Source organism: Aedes aegypti, chromosome 1, assembly GCF_002204515.2.
Source record: "Aedes aegypti strain LVP_AGWG chromosome 1, AaegL5.0 Primary Assembly, whole genome shotgun sequence".
Lineage (NCBI taxonomy): Eukaryota > Metazoa > Arthropoda > Insecta > Diptera > Culicidae > Aedes > Aedes aegypti.
This window is the reverse complement of record NC_035107.1, coordinates 203,165,471-203,185,747: the sequence shown is the minus strand read 5'-3', so window position 1 is coordinate 203,185,747 and position 20,277 is coordinate 203,165,471. Positions and strand designations below refer to the sequence as shown.

At 37.0% G+C, this 20,277-nt stretch overlaps 1 protein-coding gene across 6 annotated transcripts in view; it reads left to right on the top strand.

The window, feature by feature from the left end:
• The first annotated feature begins 924 nt into the window (after nt 1–924).
• Nucleotides 925–20,277, top strand: part of LOC5578996 (autophagy-related protein 2 homolog A) — a 116,838-nt gene continuing 97,485 nt past the window's right edge. Inside the window, exons 1-2 of one of the 6 annotated variants that reach the window (XM_021857284.1) lie at nt 925–1,111; nt 16,228–16,957. In XM_021857284.1, coding sequence (XP_021712976.1) covers nt 16,790–16,957 — 168 coding nt within the window. In that variant the 5' untranslated portion in view covers nt 925–1,111; nt 16,228–16,789. Of the gene's footprint in view, nt 1,188–15,909; nt 16,958–20,277 lie in introns of all 6 variants that reach the window. The other 5 variants (XM_021857282.1, XM_021857281.1, XM_021857280.1 and 2 more) reach the window with 5 other exon arrangements.

The window sequence follows — 20,277 nt, the reverse complement described above, 5'->3', positions numbered from 1 at the left end:
GCTTAGTCGTCAAAAACACCACAGGGGTTTTAGTTTTAACACTGGGTTTGGCATTTCGGAAGGGACACGGAAAACAAAATTCACCCAAAATTTGAGTTTAAGCCAAGAGGTGTGACAAAATTTAAAAAAATGTTTACTCAATTTTCTAATGTTTTCCGTTGGTTTAAGTCGAAAAAAAAACATTTTCTTTAGATTTTGTCACACCCCTTGGCTTAAACTCAAATTTTGGGTGTATTTTGTTTTCCGTGTCCCTTCCGAAATGTCAGATTGACTGTTTAACGATAAACTTGCGACGATCGACGGGCCACCATATTTCATATAACGGAGTGTATTAGAACTAACTTGGAGGTGATAATTTGGAGGTTATTTGGCAATTTGGAGGTTAAAATCCCCTCCAAACACTAGCGATTTTGCGGTGGTATGTTGACGTTTAATCACGAATAGGAACAACCCCAGTGTTGAAACTAAAACCCCTGTGGTGTTTTTGTCGACTAAGCGAACGTCAAACATGATCTCAAGTGTCAAGGTTCATTTATGGACCCAATTTTTAAATTTAAGTTATAATATGATATAGCTGTTATTTGAGCGGGAAAAAATGCTAAAGTAGTTGAAGTAACATGCTTTTTCGGGTTGTTAAATAAAAACAAGATTCTATTAAAAATTTTAGGACCCCATTCATCAGCCGGATCAAAATCTGAGTCGTACATTTCAACCGTGTATTCATCAGGCGCACAGCCCTTTTTCTGTTCGAAGTTCGAACTTCGAACGAAGTTTCATCGACTGGTTTCACGACCAGATGACAGCCAGCTGAGCGGTTGATCGACTTATTTTGGTCCGATTCGTCGATTTGCTTGTAAACAAAACAAAAACAATTCCTTTCTCGTTTCCACAAACCAATCCACTGATCAACCTACCGAACAAGAATCAAACACGCACACACCTGTGCAAATCGAACAAAGCAGAAAATGTCGCGTTTCGGTACGGTTCGCGGAAAAACTCATTAAATTACTAGCAAAGTGCAAGTAGTGGACGAAAAAATGTGCATATGCAGATTGCCAACCGATCGTGTCAGTCAGTTGCGGTGAATTTTGGTGGTTTTATCAAGTGTTTCGTAGGTAAAATGTGATTTGCATTGTGGCTCTGTTTTTGCGACGAAGAAAAAGTCCTGCAAGCTGTTTCGTGCTCGGGTAGGGAAACAGAAAACGATTCGGTTGCCGCATCCGACCACAGTGCGGCGCTAGTGCTCCATGAAGATTACCCCAACGATCGACTGACTGGGGGAAGAGCTGAGGAGTGTGTGTTTGTGTATGTGGTTTGTTGTGGTATTTCAAGAAGGAGGAGACTATGATTCAAAATGCACCATGGAATATTGGCTGGTAGTCATAAAGGTGTCCGGGCATTATTTGGCCGGATTGCGAACTAACAATTCGCGACTTCGAAACAAAAAGAGATTTACAAAGTACTCGCACTTATGGAAAACCTCGTAAGGAACTGTCAAAAAAAGCAAAAAATATATCTCCTTGTTTTTCTCACAGAAAACCGAAGAAAACATCAGCAGCTCCGTAGTCCCGAATAATGGACCAATGCACGAGTTCATTATTTGACGTTTTAGCGGTGCCGTGTTATTTATGTGACCATGGAAACCAGTGAATTCGGCACCGCTCAAACGTCAAATTAGTGAACTCGTGCATTGGTCCATTGATTAACCCTTAAAAGGCGTGGACGACTTTGTTTCACGTTTTTGATCATATCTTTTGACTCAATAGACCAATTCTCAAAATTTTACCGGTATTGTGAAGGGGATTAGTTCAGGGTGTCTACTACCTGTAAAAAACTAGAGAACCTAGAATTCTCAGGGCATTTTATTTAACCTGAAAAAACTTGGAATTCTCAGGGAATATCGGCTACACTCAGGGAAGTTATTTTGAAACAGTAGTAGATGGTAGAATATGTGGTTTTTGTGACAAAAAATCTCCTCAACCATAAATTTTGTCGGCTGCGCCGCTATCAAAACGCTAGTGGACATGTTCAGTCATTTTAACGATTTTTAATTAATCAATATAAAACGTGTTTAGACAAGGATTCAGAACTTTAGGTTGCCTAGTTGGTAAAGGCAAGTACAGTTCCAGTTGGGTGTCGTTCATGAGCAGTTATTAGGTTGAAAACTTAAAAAAAAATACAAAATTGTTTTTTCGCCTACTACACAAAATATATAAACACCTGGTGCAAAATCCTAGAGGCTCCAGAGAAACCTACAAAACCTATTAGGCGACTATCCCACAAGTGCTTAATGATATTTTTCTCATATCTTAACCCCTTCAGAATGCTTCAGGATTTCTAGTAATTTCCAGAGTTCCAGTGATTTCTTTTTGAATACTTTCATAAATTTCTTCAGGGATGCTACCTTGCGATTTTTCAATGGATGCTTAGAGGAATTTCTTCAGGATTTGATCCAAAAATATTAGAGCGAACTAACGCTTCCACAAAAGTTTATTCGTTTCGACACTTTTCCACAAAAACCTACAATAATAGGGTTCTAAAGGCCTGTCCCAATTTTAATGCTAAACGCTTAAGTTTAGGCCAAAACACATGTTTACTCAATTTTTTGATGTTTTTCTTTTGTTTAAGTCCAAAAAACATTTTTTTTTAGATTTTGTCGCACTCCTTGGCTGAAACTCAAATTTTGGGTGTATTTTGCTTTCCGTGTACCTTCTGAAATGTCAGATAGAAACAACCCCAGTGTCAAAACTAAAAGCCCTGTGGTATTTTTGTCGATTAAGCGAACGACAAACATGATCAAAAGTTTCAAGGTTCATTTATGGACCCAATTTTTTAATTAATGTTTAAATATGATGTAGCCGTTATTTAAGCGGGAAAAAATGCTAAAATAGTTGCAGTAACATGCTATTTCGTGTCATTGAATAAAAACAAGATTTCATTAAACACTTTAGGAGCCAATTCCTAAGCCGATTTTTCAATTAATCCAGGCATTCATCCTCGATTACTTTCAGGAATTGCTCAAAAATTCTTCAGGCATTATTCGATGATGTAAACTTTTCATAAATTTGTTTCTAGGATTCCTCATTAAGTTCCTCCAGAAGTTTCTCTTGGCATGTCTTCAGCATATCATCAAAACATTGTTTCTGCGGTTCAAACATTTCTTTGATATTTTTTCTGTAAAATTTCCCTATCTCCATTGATTTTTTAAAACTTTATTCAAGGTTCAGGGATTCGGTCCAAATACTTATTTTCTTCAAAACCCTCCCCTAGGACGTGTAATCTTGCCGCGATGGGTGGGCTTACCCCATTAGCACTTATATGGGAACCAAAGACATGTCCAGTCGTGGTGGTATCACATCAGGAAATATTTGTTTAATGCCGCGTCATCAACCATCTGGCATAGATGCATCAATCTTACGGATGTGATCCAACGGTTATCCTGTTACCAGGCATCGGGGTAACAGGAGCCGTAGCCACGCTTTGATGCAGATAGGTTAGATTTTGTTTAAATGGTTATAATATTGACTAATGAGGAGAATGACTGAGGATCCATCGAGTAGAATGTGACACAAATGTTAATTTGTTATGCTTCTCTCATTAGAATCATAATAAAAAACCACATTTATTATGGTGGTATCGTAAAACTACAACAACTTCATTCTCGCAAAATTATAATAAATAGATAGGGCTTAGGCGCGATGAAGCTTTATTTTGTCACCGAAAAGTGGTTCCGGACAATAAAAAATGACTTTCTATTTCTTTATTATTTCTAGTATAGTTTTTAACACATAGAAATGTATTTACGACGATTCTAAATGAAAACAGACGAGACCAGATTTGAATATGAATAGATGTATAAAACAAACTGATCAAAATCATTATTGACCAACATGACAAAAGTAGTAAACTTAAAATATTCAACTTGTTCAAGTACTTATAAACATGTTAAAAAGGACCTTTAGCAATACTGACCAACGGGACTGAGGAAAAACTAGATCAACAGTCAACACATAAAGTTTCCGATGTCGTTGACTATAATCAGCGATTTAGTCAAATGTAATTCAATGAAAACTCACTAAATCCTGTTTATTCCTAATACTAATAACTTTCTTTCTTTCTTTCTTTTCATGTATAACAACTAACAACAACACCATCACGAGGGTGCAAGTCGTCTGTCGTATGTATCAAACGTCGTGTTAGGAGCCGAAGCACATAGATCAGCACGGACACGGATCGAATTACCATCAAACTGAGGTAAAAACGATCCATATGCGTTGGTGGGTATACTAAGAAAGGGGTAAGTAACATTTTTAGTTCTTAGCGAACACATATTGTATATCATTTCAGCCCCCCTATATATTCATAATACCGTACCAATAATACCGTACCAATAAGTTTGTCTATCCAAACTGTAAACTGACTTGAGACATTATTCAATTGAATTCTCATTTTGAGAAGACCTCAGAACAATAACAATAAGACGAACATAAAGCACATCGATGACCACACCAAACACATTTACAGTACATTTAGATTTGATACTTCTCCTCATATTAATTATCTACAACTTGGATTCGGTACTACAAGATGGCAACATAGACAGTCATCTCTCCTAGAAAAGTATTGTATTGATTGGCATTCCAGTACGACCTTCGGAAGATAAAGACTATTTAAAACCAAACACTTGATTCATATTTTGAAATTTATTCGTATAGTATAACACATCACGTTTCAGACTAGTAGCATAAACGACTAAAATACTAGGAAATACATGACGTACAGTGCTGTTCTGAATAATAGCAGCGCATGTCGATTTTCATACAAAATGCTCAACTTTGACATGCTGTAGTTTTGTTCCCTTTCAAGCAATCGAGTTGAAATTTTTCCTCAGAACTACAAATATGCCCAATTTTGTAAACACAAAATTTCAAAATTTTCTAAGCCCCTGCCGGAAAGTGAGATACTAGGTGAAATTGTTCGAAAAAATAGCAGTTTTAAAAATTTGAATTTCGGCTTAACATTATAGTTTTAAATTGTATATCACTTACAATTGGAACAATCTCCTCCTACTTATCAAACCTACACCTATACCGAAAATGTTTAAAATATTTGTAGGAGAAAAATTTTAAAATGAAAAACTGCTATTTTTTCGAAAAATTTCACCTAGTGTTTCACTTTTCGGCAGGGACTCAGAAAAAACTGAAATTTTATAGTTACAAAATTGATCATATTTGTAGTTCTGTGGAGAAAATTTCAACTCGATTGCTTGAAAGGGAACAAAACTACAGCATGTCAAATTTGAGCATTTTGTATGAAAATCGACATGCGCTGCTATTATTCAGAACAGCACTGTACAATGACTTGGCACTTCAGATAGTTCTTGTTCGCGTATAGATGGAAGTACATTTCATGTTTTTCACTTCAATAACTTTCATTCCATTCGGGAAAAAAGGATCTCCCTATCGCTATCGTTTGATATACGACCGCATTCTGTATAATTAACATTTTCTGTCTATCATTGTCAAAAGATGCTTGGAGATGACATCTGTGCTACAATTTGTCAACATAGACTACTACAACATAGCTCTGTATGTTATTTCCAAGAAATGCATTAATTAATAACATGTATTTTCATGTCGCTTCTCCATGCGTAAACAAGAATCCGATTGCTCAGAACTAAAGGATGACTATACAAACATGACTACGGGAGGGAAACTGAAGCAAAAACAATTTAATAAAACTACTTCTGCACAATATTCATCCAAAATAGTGTTAAAGCGGGCAACATAGCCTATTCCGTCTAAATATTGGCAAAAGTAGAGGTAAAAATTTGCACTACGGGGTCCAGCACAGACAACGAAGCTGTCATACAGCTCCAGCTGAGTACACCATAAAAAAAAAATACTTATTTTCTTCAAAACGTCTTGTAGAACATTATTTGGAGATAATATTTGTTTATATTTTAGGAAGAACTTCATCAAACATTTAGGAGATCTTTCAGAGATCCTCGAAGGAATTCAAGGAAGTCGTACTTAGAACTCACACAAAATTACTCTATTTATTTTTTCCAAAACAATCTAAAAATTTTGCTTGAAATTTGGATAAATGACTAGAAAATATATAAAGATTTCAATGAAAAAAGAAAAATGGAATAATTACTGTATGAGTTTTTGAAGATACTCTTAACGGAAATGCTGGAGGAAGTCCTAGAGAAATCAATGGATAATTTTTTGGATGGATGATGTGGTTACCCTTAGAAAAATTCCAGATTGAATTAATGAAGGTATAAAACAATTTTTTTTGAAGAATTATTTAGAAAGTTCATGAAAATTTTCAAAACAAACTCCTGAAGAGAGCTGCGGAGTAATACGTGAAAGAAATCTATATTAAGTCAAGCTGTTATACTTGTAATGTGATGAGAAATTCCAAAAAGGGCCTTAGAATGATACATAGAAAAATTTGTGTTCAACGTAGCAATCAAACTCTCATCTCGTGCTTCCTCTTAGGTATCTCTTATTATTCATAATATATGTATGGTCTCGTTTTTTTTAACTAGAAGTGTCTAAAGTAATTATTTCTAATACGATCATACTACCAGCCTTGAATGAATTGTCTTTATTATCGAGACTTTCAGCCCTTGGCTGGTTCGTCTCCTCATATACCAGCCTTAATTTCCCCAAAGAAAAAAAAAAGAAAAACGCTTTCCAGAAAAATATTGTGGGTAGGTACGTCAATGAAGTCCATACATCTGAATACCATTTTAAGAGAATGGATATCCTATCCTTTAAAATCATTGAATAAACATTTTTGATTTTCGTGGTAAACAACAAAAATCACCATTTTTTTTGAATTTTTTTCCTAGATAAATTTATTTTCGAAGATAGATTTTGAGGAATTTCTTTAACACTTCAGTCGTCGCGCTGTTGTTGTTGTTGTACAACACCGCTAAAAAAACTCCACTAGGATATGAATACTGGTGGCCAATCCGGATACATGGCCGGAAATGTAGTGTTCACCTCCTATTCCAAGAGTGATTATTGGTAAAATTCAATATATTTCGAATGTGTTTATGTCAACGTGTATGAATACAGTATGTATTAAGTCTAGCAATCGCATGTGGGCCATTTTTGTATCACAATAATTCCTTGGCCCTAATCCCCTTCACAATACCGTTAAAATTTTGAGAATTGGTCTATTAAGTCAAAAGATATGATCAAAAACGTGAAACAAAGCCGTCCACGCCTTTTAAGGATTAATTATTAATCGAATTTATTGCAAACTAAACATTAATCAGCATCCCTGATTAGTAGGATTTGCGGGGTGCTTCGCGATTCCGACGATACTGACAAAAATGACACAATTATTCAAGAAAATATAGCGATGAAATTGTAGCTTGATTTTCTATTGACTGTTCTCAAACTATTAAAAAAAAGCAAATGTGTAGAAGACGAAACATCAACGCATGCAAAACAACACATTTCATTGATTACGTCTGTGTTTTTGTTTATCAAAGTGATGAACGAATCTGAAAACGAAATCATAACACGGCGATAGTAAACGGCAAACGCTGCAAACAAAAAATAAACACGACGAAGAAAATAAAAACACAGCTCTTTTACTTTGGGGCCTTCCTTACCCAAGTGGTTAGAGCTCACGGCTTTGTCCCAGTGAGGGCGTTAATGCCAAGAAGAAGAAAAGGCTCTTTTTTGTCAAATAAAACAGCTATGTACTTTTATTTTCTTTAATTTGTCGGTTCAAAGAAAAAAGCTTTTTGATTTTTGAAATTTGCTCCATTTTTACTTTGGCCTTAATTGAATCAAAATGTAAACACAGCGCAAAAGTAATAGGTCGAGAGGGTTTTGCGATAAGGGCCTATCTAACAAATCAACAACAATGATAAAATAACCAATGAATTTCTCATGTGCAATTTTTAATCCCAATTGCAGAAAATATACTCAAACTTAAACCTTTTCACTTTAAAAACCTAGTTTTAGAATCCTCATGAATGCCAAACACATCTCCTACAATTTCCCTAGCTATTTTGTACCAAAAAAAATCTTATAAGGTTTCGCCAAAAACGTACTCGAGAATGCCAGTATGCCCAATGTTTCGTCCAGGGTTGACCAGGCCCTACGTTGTGTTTCTTTGGTCCTGGAGGGGCAGACGAATAACGAACTCTTGACTTGTACTATCACGATAATTTATTGCCTTCACCGAGAGGCAGTGCTGCTGCTCGGTGGGGGATACTATACGAAGCGATAACAACTTACAAACCCGTAATGTGTAATGTAATATATTATTTTCAGTATCGCCTATTACTTTTGCGCCGTGTTTACACTCTGGTTTCAATTAAGCCCACCATTTCTTCCTTGTTTATTTTTTGTTTGCAGTGTCGCCGTTTACTATCGACGTGTTTTGATTTCGATTTCAGATGCGCCCAACACTTTGATAAACAAAAACACAGGCGTAATCAATGAAGTGTGTTGTTTTCCCCTACCGATAATTTAACTATTCAAAAAAAAAAAACGCAAATTTGTAGAAGACGAAACTATTTGGTGGTTATGAATGGTTTAGTAATCATTATCTTAGTCAGGTGAAGTGGAGGTAAAATGAATTTGGAATGATTACGTGATTTTTCACGTAGCAATGACGTTTGGATTTTTTTGAGTGTATGTCTGTGAGTCTCAGCACACGTGTTGCACACAGTACAAGCGTGGTGTTACCTGCGGTGGCCAGGTATACTTTTCAGTGCTACAAAAACAGTACTTTTCAGTACTATTTTTTTCTACTATTGATCCCTTTACGATCCTTGTTCGGACCCGTGCCTTCGATTTTTCGTTGTACCCGTTATCGAAAGCTAGCGGTGGTAACCCTTCTTGGACATCGTCTTGGGAAAAAAAAACCTCTCGAAGGCCACGTCTTCTTTCGATTATTCGCTGAACATGGTTGCAACTACAAACAAAAGGAAGGGTGAATCTCTGATTTCACAACTTCCTTCTAAAAAGGGGGGTTTGAAACTGTCACTAAACGTGACGAGAATGGAAGAAAGGACGTTTCTCCGGAATGCGCACTGCAATCAGTTCGATGCTCTAGACCACAGGTTTCCAACACGCGACCCACCATGGAAAAATGCAGAAAAAAACTATTTTTTAACTAAAACTTTCGAAATTGTTCGTTTATTTTTTAGTATAGGCACAGATAACAGATGTTTATGCCCGATTGTAAAACTGTGTAAGACAAATAATTGTGATTTTAAGTGGCAACACAAGTAGCAACATCGTGGTGGCGCTGTTATCTCTAAGTTCCCATGGTGATGTCTGTGGTGAATATGAATCATTTCAAGATACTTACAGTTGTGTTCAGAATAATAGTAGTGAAAGCCGATTTTCATACAAAATACTCAACTTTGGCATGCTGTAACTTCTATAAGAGCAATCAGCATGAAATTTTGGCAGTGAACTACAAATATACTCAATTTTGTTAGCACAAGATTTGAAAATTTTCACACTACCGGCTAAAAAGTTAAACACCAGGTGAAATCGCTCAAAATAATAGTAGTTTTAATAATTTAAATATCTGCTGTATTTTGAGTTTTTGAATTTTTCTTAATTCATCGTTTCAACCATTTCCACCCAAGCTACGAATGTATAAACAAGCCATTATTTTACAAAATTGTTGCTGAACAAAAATTTACAAAAGAAAAACTACTATTATTTTGAGCGATTTCACCTGGTGCTTAACTTTTTAGCCGGTAGTGTGAAAATTTTCAAATCTTGTGATAATGAAATTGAGTATATTTGCAGTTCACTGTCAAAATTTCATACCGATTGCTCATATGGAAACGAAGTTACAGCATGCCAGAGTTGAGCATTTTGTATGAAAATCGGCTTTCACTACTATTATTCTGAACACAACTGTATATTCACCACTGATTGCAGCAATACGTTGTGTGGCGGCGCTAGTGTTTTCAACGTATTTTAGTTTGAATATTTACACAACTTTTCAGAAAATTTTTGTTCTAGCCTAAACATCTGTTATCTGTGGTATAGGATATGCTCTATAAAAATATAAAAATAGTTGAAAAGAGATATTTTGGACAAAACATTAATCAAAATTTTATGAGCTTAATAGTTTAAGACTAAATTATCCCTACACAAAGGTTTTTTTTTACACGGTCACCCGTGCCGTGTAAAATATCCTGCGCACAAAAAAAACGTGCTTATGCCGGAATTCGTGTAAAAATAAACCGTGTTAATGGATTTCCTGCTTTGCTCTTGTTCACAGTTGATCAGCAGGAGTTTTCTCATCTAGTTTTGTATGGGGAAAGGCATCTAACTGCAAATATCTCGTAAATGAAAGCTTTAATCGAAAAAAATATTTGGTAGGCGTGAAAGCCTACATCATTACGCACAACCGGTACCAAATATTTTTTCGAAAATGTTCCAAATTTCGAGAAATAATTCGTTAGATGCATTTTGACATACAAATATTTTATATTTTAGCGATTTATCGCGCATAGACACTAGTGCATGTGCGTTATTATGTGGTGAGTAGCGAATCAGGGCATGCATGTAACCCATTCTGGAATCCGTGTAAAAAGTACCATGTTAATACTGAAATCCGCCACATAGTAACGCACATGCGCTAGTGTCTATGCATAAAACATCGCTAAAAGGTACAAAATGAAATGAGAAAACTGCTGATTCTGCTGATCAACTGTGGACATTAGAAAAGCAGGTAATCCATTATTGAAGTTTCATTTACAGCATCATCATGGCAAATACTCCAGCTTTAGACCCACCAGACCCACCAGAGATCGGCTCACGACCCACCAGGGGGTTGCGACCCACAGTTTGGGGCTATGCTCTAGGCAAATTTTCCGAACACCTAATCGAAGCAGTCTCTAGCCCAGGCTCATTAATTCAAATGAGGAAGCAAAGAGTGCCGCCTATCGTGGTCAGTTGTTCCGAATTTGGGGGATTTAGGCAGGAGATCTTGAACTCCATTAGGGAAATCAAGGTCTCCTTTCAAATCGCAAAGAAAGGAGACTGTCGCGTTTTGCCGGAAACTCTTAAAGATCGTGAACTTCTTCTCAAACATCATGAAAAGAGGAAGAAGCACAATTGTTTTACTTATGACGACAAAACTAAACGTTTGTTCAAAGTCGTCTTGAAAGGTCTCTCAAGTGACTATAAGTCACCTGAAGAGATCAAAATTGAAATAAATGATTTAGGAACCAACCGAATGACTGCTTGGGACTAACAGACACCCTCAGTGTATAAGTGCTGGTGATCTTCTATGTTTAGGCAATAATGGCGCCTGCCACGTCAGAATGCAGACCAATGTGGGGAACGGGGAGGAAATTATGTTGCACTTATACTAGCCCTCTGTAGACCGTGGAGTCCGACTGCATCTACGCCAGTTCATGCGGAGTGTATGGATTGGGAGAAAGGCATGGCAGAGAGGTTCGCTGTTGTGGTTAGCAGACTGTATATGTATCAGGCGTAAGGAAAGGCATGCGCGTGGAAGAATGGAAGCGTTAGGGAAACGGTTTCTTGTCCGTCTCTGATTCTAGCGTTGGCTATGAACGAATAGTTTGAGTGTGATAGATTTAGAATGGAAGACAGACGCATGTGAGAGATATACAACTACAAAGTACGAGGAAAGGTACGGGCTTGGGATTGAACCCATAACTTTCTGCTTATGAAGCAGAAGCGGTAGCCATCAGACCACCAATCCCGTCCAGATCTAAATAATATTAAAGCCTTAGAAAAAGCTAGACTTATGTTCGATGTCCGTGTGACATGGGAATATTTCCAGAAACCTAGAGGAAATTACCAGAACCCCACTCAGTGCCGTCGGTGCCAATAGTGGTACAAAAAATTGCCGCATGGATGCTAAATGCATAATTTGCGGAAGTTCTTCTCACGCTAAGGACGTCTGTCCAGTGAAGGAAAATACCAATAAGTTCATATGCGCCAATTGCGGGGGCAATCATAAGTCTAATTTTTGGGCTTGCCCTTCGCGTAGACGAGTAGTCGAGGCTCGTGCCAGGCAGATGAACAGTAATATCCGTTACAATAACGGTCGTTTCCGGAATTTCCCTGGTAGAGTTTCGAACAATGCTCATTTTTCAGTAAACGATCGCTTGATTAAGAATCATACCCATCAGGAAGATAATAAACATGCTTATTAACAAGCTAATTTTAATCCATCGGGTAGCCATTCGAATCTTTTAATTTCGAATGTATCTAAAAACGGCAAATCATTTGTCGATAACGAAGCAGGTAATTTGAACTCCTCCCCTTTACATACTATGAGTACCCGTTCTAATTGTCTCAAATCAAATGAAAAAAAAACCCTGCCGCCACAGGGTTTCGGTTTCGTCTACCGAAAAGTTTAACAGAAAATCATCAGATAATGTACCCACTTCAAGTGATATGTCTGCTTCTGATTTTAATTTTCTAACTGAACAATTGAATCTAGTGGTCTATGACTGAAGCAGTCCAAGTCGGTGTAAAATTTACTAATTAAATTTTAATTGGATTACGTTTTTCTAATGGATCCAATAAATAATAATTTAAATATTTTAAATTGGAATGCTCGTTCCTTGAATGGTAAAGAGGACGAGCTGTTTAATTTTCTTACAGCTGATAACGTGCATATAGCAGTTATTACTGAAACATATTTAAAACCTGGAATCCAAACTTTAAAAAAATCCTAACTTTTTTGTTTATCATAATGATCGAATTGATGGAGCATGTAGGGGAGTTGCAATCATCATTCATAGGCGTATAATCAACTGTTTTCATCATTTGAAACTAAAGTTTTTAAAACTTTAGGTGTTTCTGTTGAAACACAGCTTGGTATGTATACTTTCATAGCTGCGTATTTGCCCTTTTCAATGCTCTGGACAGCAAGTTAATTTCCTCCAAACTGACTTGCAAAAATTGTCTCGCAATAAGTCAAAAAATTTTGTCATTGGTGACTTGAATGCCAAACATCGGTCATGGAATAATTCTCAAAGTAATTCCAACGTCAGAATTTTATTTGATGAGTGCTCTTCAGGATGTTTCTCAATTAAATACCCTGATAGCTCTACATGTTTTTCCTCTTCTAGAAATCCATCTACGTTTGATTTGGTCTTAACCGACTCTAGTCATATTTGTAGCCAATTAGTTACTCATGCTGATTTTGATTCTGATCATGTCCCTGTTACATTTCAAATATCCCATGAGGCGATTCTCAATCCTATCAGCTCCAATTTCAATTATTTACGAGCCGACTGGAATATATATAAAACGTATGTTGACTCTAATCTTGATGTTAACATTTCTTTAGAAACTAAACTTGATATTGACAATGCTCTTGAAACTTTAACAAATTCCATTGTTGAAGCCAGGAGCATTGCAATTCCAAAATGTGAAGTAAAATTCGAAACCGTGATTATCGACGATGATCTTAAACTCTTGATCCGTCTTAAAAACGTGAGGAGAAGGCAATTTCAACGCACTCGCGATCCTGCTATGAAAATTATATGGCAGGATTTGCAGAAAGAGATCAAAAAGCGTTTTGCTCAATTAAGAAACAAAAATTTTGAAAATAAAATTTCTCAATTGGACCCTGGCTCTAAGCCCTTTTGGAAATTATCTAAAATCTTGAAAAAACCTCAGAAGCCAATACCGGCATTGAAAGAGGAAAACAAATTATTACTAACTAATTGCGAAAAAGCTCAAAAACTTGCTATGCAGTTTGAAAGTGCGCACAATTTTAATTTAGGACTTACTAGTCCAATTGAAAATGAAGTTACTCAGGAGTTCGAAAATATTCTCAATCAAGAGAACGTTTTCGAAAATGCCTGGGAGACTGATTGGAAAAAGTGAGAACTATTATTTAAAAAAAAATCAAAAATATGAAAGCACCAGGCGATGATGGAATTTTCTGCATCCTCATCAAAAAACTTGTAAAAAGTAGCTTATCATTCTTAGTTGATATATTTGACAAATATTTTCAGTTGGCATATTTTCCTGACAAATGGAAAAATGCTAAAGTTGTACCAATTTTAAAACCAGACAAAAATCCTGCAGAAGCTTCTAACTATCGTCCAAACAGTTTGCTTTCCTCCTTCAGTAAACTTTTTGAAAAGGTCATTTTGAACAGAATGATGGTCCACATCAACGGTAATTCAATTTTTGCCAATGAACAGTTCGGACTCCACCATGGACATTCGTCCACGGGTATACCACAAAAGATCACAGAAAACTGGTCGCAGTGGTTCATCCCGAACAGAAACAGAAAAAAAGTGGTGTTCCTCAAGGCAGCATTTTGGGACCAATATTATACAATATTTTCACATCTGACTTACCTGAGTTACCTCAGGGATGTTTGCGGATGACACAGGCCTTTCCGCCAAAGGACGAAGTCTGCGTGTCATCTGTAGTCGATTGCAAAAAAGTTTGGATATTTTTTCTTCATACTTGCAAAAATGGAAAATTTCTCCTAATGCTTCCAAAACTCAACGAATAATATTCCCACATAAACCAAAAGCTCTTTATTTGAAACCTTCAAGCAGACATGTTGTCACGATGTGAGGGATTCCAATAAATTGGTCAGATGAAGTTAAGTATCTAAGACACATGCTAGATAAGAATTTAACTTTCAAAAATCACATTGAGGGCATTCAAGCCAAATGTAACAAATATGAAAAATGTCTCTATTGACTGTTTAACGATAAACTTGCGACGATCGACGCGCCACCATATTTCATATAACGGATGTTATTAGAACTAACTTGGAGGTGATGTTTTGGAGGTTATTTGGCAATTTGGAGGTTAAAATCACTTCCAAACACTAGCGATTTTGCGGTGGGATGTTGACGTTTGATCACGAATGCTGTACCAATATGGACTAGCTGTTATAATACCAGGAAGAAAGGGTGGGATCTTCTATTTCCACGATTAATGCGGTATATATTTAGGTTAAGTAAATTGAAAACGTTATTTTTTTCTCTTATAAGCAGGTGAAATCAGCTCACCTGTAAATAATCTGAACTGTTACGGCAAATGAAATTTAATATGTTGTTAACAAAATGTTAAAAAAATCTTAAATTTGTTTTACCAAATTAGGATGATAGTGTTGTCTAACACAGAACATCTAGATATAAGAAAATAATGTAATGTTTGTTGAAAGTTTGAAAATTTGTTGAAAATAATGTAAAGTTCATTGTCTACTGCATTCTCGTGCAAATTTGGCTCGGGATTTGTTCACTTTTAGCTCGCGTTCAGCTCAAAATGCATCACTGTGCTACACTGCTCTATCGCAGCCTACCTGAACCTGATTTAAAAATGCTTAGCATGATTGTTTCAGAAAAAAATCATCTTTTCAAACACCGCTACCTGTGCCAAAACAAGAGTGATCACCAAAACACTGGCCTGCTACACCTACTCAGCTCACCTTCTCCATGCCACATGCGGTTCCCCGTGTGTGTCATCATCTTTTGGTCCCGGTGGCTGGTCGCTGTTATTATCGCTCACCCGTTCGTTGTTATTGTAGGTACGCTCTTTGTGAGCAAACAGCAAACCCAATCTATCCCTCTACAACATGTAAAGTTCAGTTCATAACGATACAACACAAACAGTCACAGAACTCGTCCGCGTGTGGAGCTGCTTCCACGGAACAAAGAAACACTCGCCACATTCAGTCGTCCGTCGTCGGCCAGCCCAAGTGGAAGTAGCTAGGAAACTCTAGGAAATCACTAGACAACGCACCGTCCAGAGGCAGAAGAACACTTTGAAGGCGATTTCTGCTGTCCCCCAGTCAGTCATTTATAGTGTTGTGTATATGCGAGAAGGGTGAAACTTTGAACGCTTACTAGAAGAACAGTTCTTATTTTTTCTTCCCGATTCGTAGCGGGGATCCAGTCATTTTCGAATCTCGGGAAATGAGGGATTCAGAGGCATAAACCTATCACCCATCGTTCAAGAAAGTCGCAAGAAAACGCGTAGAAAGTGTTTGTGTGTTTTGATTGCGAAACAATCTCAATCAGTGTGCTCCGAGTTGAACGTAGAAAGTAAGCCGAAAATAGGTTTTTTAGTGAGTGCAAAGAGTTTTCGTTAATTTGCGTAAGGTTTCCAGCTGAGTGCGCGACCTTAAGCGGGAGACTGGGTTCCAATTGATCAGAATTTTCCCTATAGAATAGAAGGATATTATTCTAGAGTTATTTTTAAGCTCGTCAAGTGATTCACCACTCGAAGGAAGAGAAGTGCTTTAGCTCGACGAAAGGGAGCCAATAATCGCATGTTATATTGGTGTCGTCGGATGGTATAAAATAGCGAAGAAATATAGAATAAAATCAAGTGCAGTGTGTTTATCTGTTTCAACGAATACAATCTCAGTGCAAAAATCAGCATTGAGCCTGGTTGGTGTTGTTTTTTACATCATATTCATATATACATACACCTTCCTCCCAACCACGTTTCCACGCCGTGAAAAGAGCGAACAGTGGAAAGTTTCTTCAATAAAAAGCGAAATACAAAACAAGAGAAGTGAGCAGACAAACCAGTCAACCAGCCTAGCAGTGGAGCTCGAACGAGCGAGCAGAAAAAAATCGAACAGCTGAGAAACCTTGAAATTTAATTCGTCGGGTTGGTCGGGTCCGGGTGCGTTGGTGAACACCAACAGAGAGAGAAGCAAAAAGGTTAAGAAAACTGCTGAAAAGAAAATCCGAACTGGACAAACGGGATAGTAGCTAGTAGCAGCTACGAGATCGGATCCAGCCATACTCTCCATCATGCCTTGGTACGCTCCCTGGTCCAATGTGATCAAGAAGAAAGTGTGTCGCTTCCTGCTGCAGCGATACCTCGGTCAGTTCATCGAGGAGAAACTCAGCTTGGATCAGCTGAAGGTGGACTTCTACAACGGCACCGGGACGGTGTCCGATGTGACGCTGTACTGCCAGGTAAGTGACAGTTTCTATCTACGTTCATAGATATAGCATTCACATTTCAGCTCGATTAGTTCCATGGCTCAGACTGAATCGCAGATTTTGCGCTGGACTGTTCATTGTCTCGTCCCGCAAATCATGACCTAGGGTGTGGTGGTAGCGGTTGAACTTTTTCTTTATTCCCCAGACAGTTGGATGAGCTTTTGTTTCGTGATAATCTTTCATCATTTGTTTACAATGCCAATGTTCAACGATGCATTTAAGGTTATTGATTTAACCGATAAGTTTAATTGATTTATCCTTGGCGCATTTTCAGCATGCAAATTTACAAATCAAATAATTATATACATAATGCAATCCTTTGTATACCTCTTCAAAAGCTCCATTCAACCACCCACCTTTGATATCATAATTTGACCTATATCCACCCTTGATGACAACGTAAAAGTATAGTTCCATTATATGTAGATATTTTAGTTGATATGTTGAAAAACATCAATAATTACTTTATGGTGTCTGCCAGAAATTCCTCTATAGATTCCTTCGTATATTCTTCGGGTTAGAATTCTTTAAATGCTAAATTCAACAAGTTTTCCTAGATTCCTCCAACCAGAGAAGTCTTCAAACAATATATTCCTTGATTCCTTCTAAGATTCCTCTGTAAAATTCTACATAAAAACACTGCCAATATTTGCCCCAAGAATTCCTGGCAGAATCCTTTTTAGTAGAATCCCTGAAGGAACTTCTGGAGTTATCTTTGAAAAAGATACCTACACGCGTCCTTGAACGAATTTTAGGAGTAATTGCTAGAACATCACTGTTATTATAACTAAAGAAAACATAAGCAATTCTTTGATGTGTCCCTTGTTAAATTATTGGAAGCATTTCTGCAAGAATCTTAGGATGAAATCCTGGAACAATCCCGTGAGGAAAGAATCCTTGAATCCGTAAATCCTATAAATGGCATCTGGAAAAAATGCTTGCGTAATATGGAAGAAATCTCTGTAGGTAGTGTTGAGGGGGTCCGCGTAGAAATCCCCACAGGAGTCATGGACGGAATCTCAGGAGGAATTTTCAAAGGAATATCTGCAGAAATTCCTGAAGGAATCCTGGTGGAAATCCTGAAAGAACTCTTGTAGAATCACAGACAGATTTTTTAAGGAATACTTAGAGAAATCCTTGCAGAATCTTTTGAGAAATTTCTAGAACAATCTTTGGACGAATTTCTGAAGGAATGTCTGGATAAATGAATTTTAGGATACCTGGGACCCAGATAGTCGTAGCGGTAAACGCTATTCAGCAAGATCAAGCTGAGGGTCGTGAATTCGACTTCCACCGATCGAAGATCTTTTCATAAAGGATTTTTTCTTGACTTCCCTGGGCATAGAGTATCTTCTTACCTGCCGCACGATATACTAATACAATAATGGTCAATTGACAAAGTAAGCCTTCAGTTAATAACTGTGGAAGTGCCCATAAAAAATAAGCCGAGAAGCAAGCTCTGTTCCAGTTGAGACGTAACACCTGAAAGAAGAAGAAGGACCTGTAGCCATTTCAGAAGGAATTTAAAGAAGAATTCCATGATAAATCCCAGGAAGGAGTTTCTGGATGATTCTCTGATGAAATCCTGGGAAGATTCCCTGGAGGAATAAGTAGAATATTTGCTGGAAGAAGTTCTCAAAGAAATAATGCAAGCATTCTTAGGGGGTTTCTGGAGGAATACTGGAAATCTCTGGAAGAATCCCAAGAAAAATATTCAAAGGAATTTCCGGAAGAATTCCTGAATAAATCCCTAAGAAAATTTAAGGAAGTATTCCTAGACAGGGTGTCTACTATCTGGAAAAAAAACTTGGAATTATCAGGGAATTGAATTGAACCTGAAAAAAAATCTGGAATTCTCATGGAATTTAGATAACAATCAGAGATTTTTTTATGAGGCAGTAATGCATGGAAGAATATGTGTATGATGAAGAATTATCGCGTCAAAACACCCCAAAAATTTCGACTACGCCGCTATCAAAATTATCCTGAGCTGTTCAGTTCAGTGGGGATCTTTTCGGGTACGAAATTGTATCAACTTCCCAAGACACGATAGAATTTTGTGAATATCTCTAAATTTGATCAGTAATGGATCACAGACCTTCATGTACGATTTTTGAAAAAGTTCGAAATTTGAAAAACTGGAAAACGGATTTTGGGTAAAGAGACTGGAATACTTCTACTACTTTCAATTTAAAATGTCGAAACAATTAAGGGGCCGTCCATTAATTACGTAAGGGATTATGGGGGGAGGGGGGGTTTGAGATTTCTAACGCACCATACAATTTATTTTTTATTTTCATACAAAAAGCCTTACCATGGGGGGAGGGGGGGGTTGAAAAATTCAAAAAATTGTCTTACGTAATAAATGGACCGCCCCTAATTTATCACTTTCATGGCTGGTAGCAGGTCTCATTTCTTGATGAAAGGTCGCAAAAGTCTCTATTTGTTAACCAAATTTGTTAACTCTGCAGGCTCCAGAGAAACCTTCAAAGACTGTTACGAGACTATTCAACTGATTCTTCAAGAATTTCATCTCAGATTTCACGAGGAAAAGCTTCAGGAACTATCCTAAAGGTTTCTCCAGAGATTTCATCTGGAATACTTTCAGGGATTCCGACAGGGATCTCTCCAGAAATTCTCCCAGAGATTCCTCTACCAATTCTTACAGATATTCTTCCAGTGATGATTTTTCAAAGAATATCTTGAGAAATTTCTTCAGAATTTACTTCAATTCTCTAGCACTTTAATGTTACTATCTCTAGTAGTTTGCTTAGGGATTGCTTAAAAAAAATCAAGCAGTATCCTAGAACTTCCTCCAGATATTTTCCCACTAATCCTTTAACCAAGTTAAACTCTAGGAGATCTCCAAAAAAATCAAAGTAAAACCGCAATGGTTAAAAAAAAAAATTAGGCCTTTTTTATTCAAGAAACCCGACAAGATTTTCTACGTCATGTAATTAATTAACGGTAACTCCAAGAATTTTTTGAAAAAAATCTTCGTGAAAGTCTTAGAAATTTTTCAACTAATTCCTTAAATTTAAAATTGTTTCATCGTTGAGTTCCTCTAGATTTTTTCTTGGAATTTCTCCAGAATTTCATCCAAGGATTACAACTGCAGTTCTTCCAATCATTAAATTTCTCAAAAACTCCTATGGGATCTACAATTGTTTATTTAAGGTTCAATGCTAGTTAACACTGCAGCATTTTTTTTTCAGAAAATCCTCCGATCATTCCTACTATTTTTTTAAGGGATTCCGTCCGATGTTTTTCAAGGAGTTCAGAAAATCCTGCGA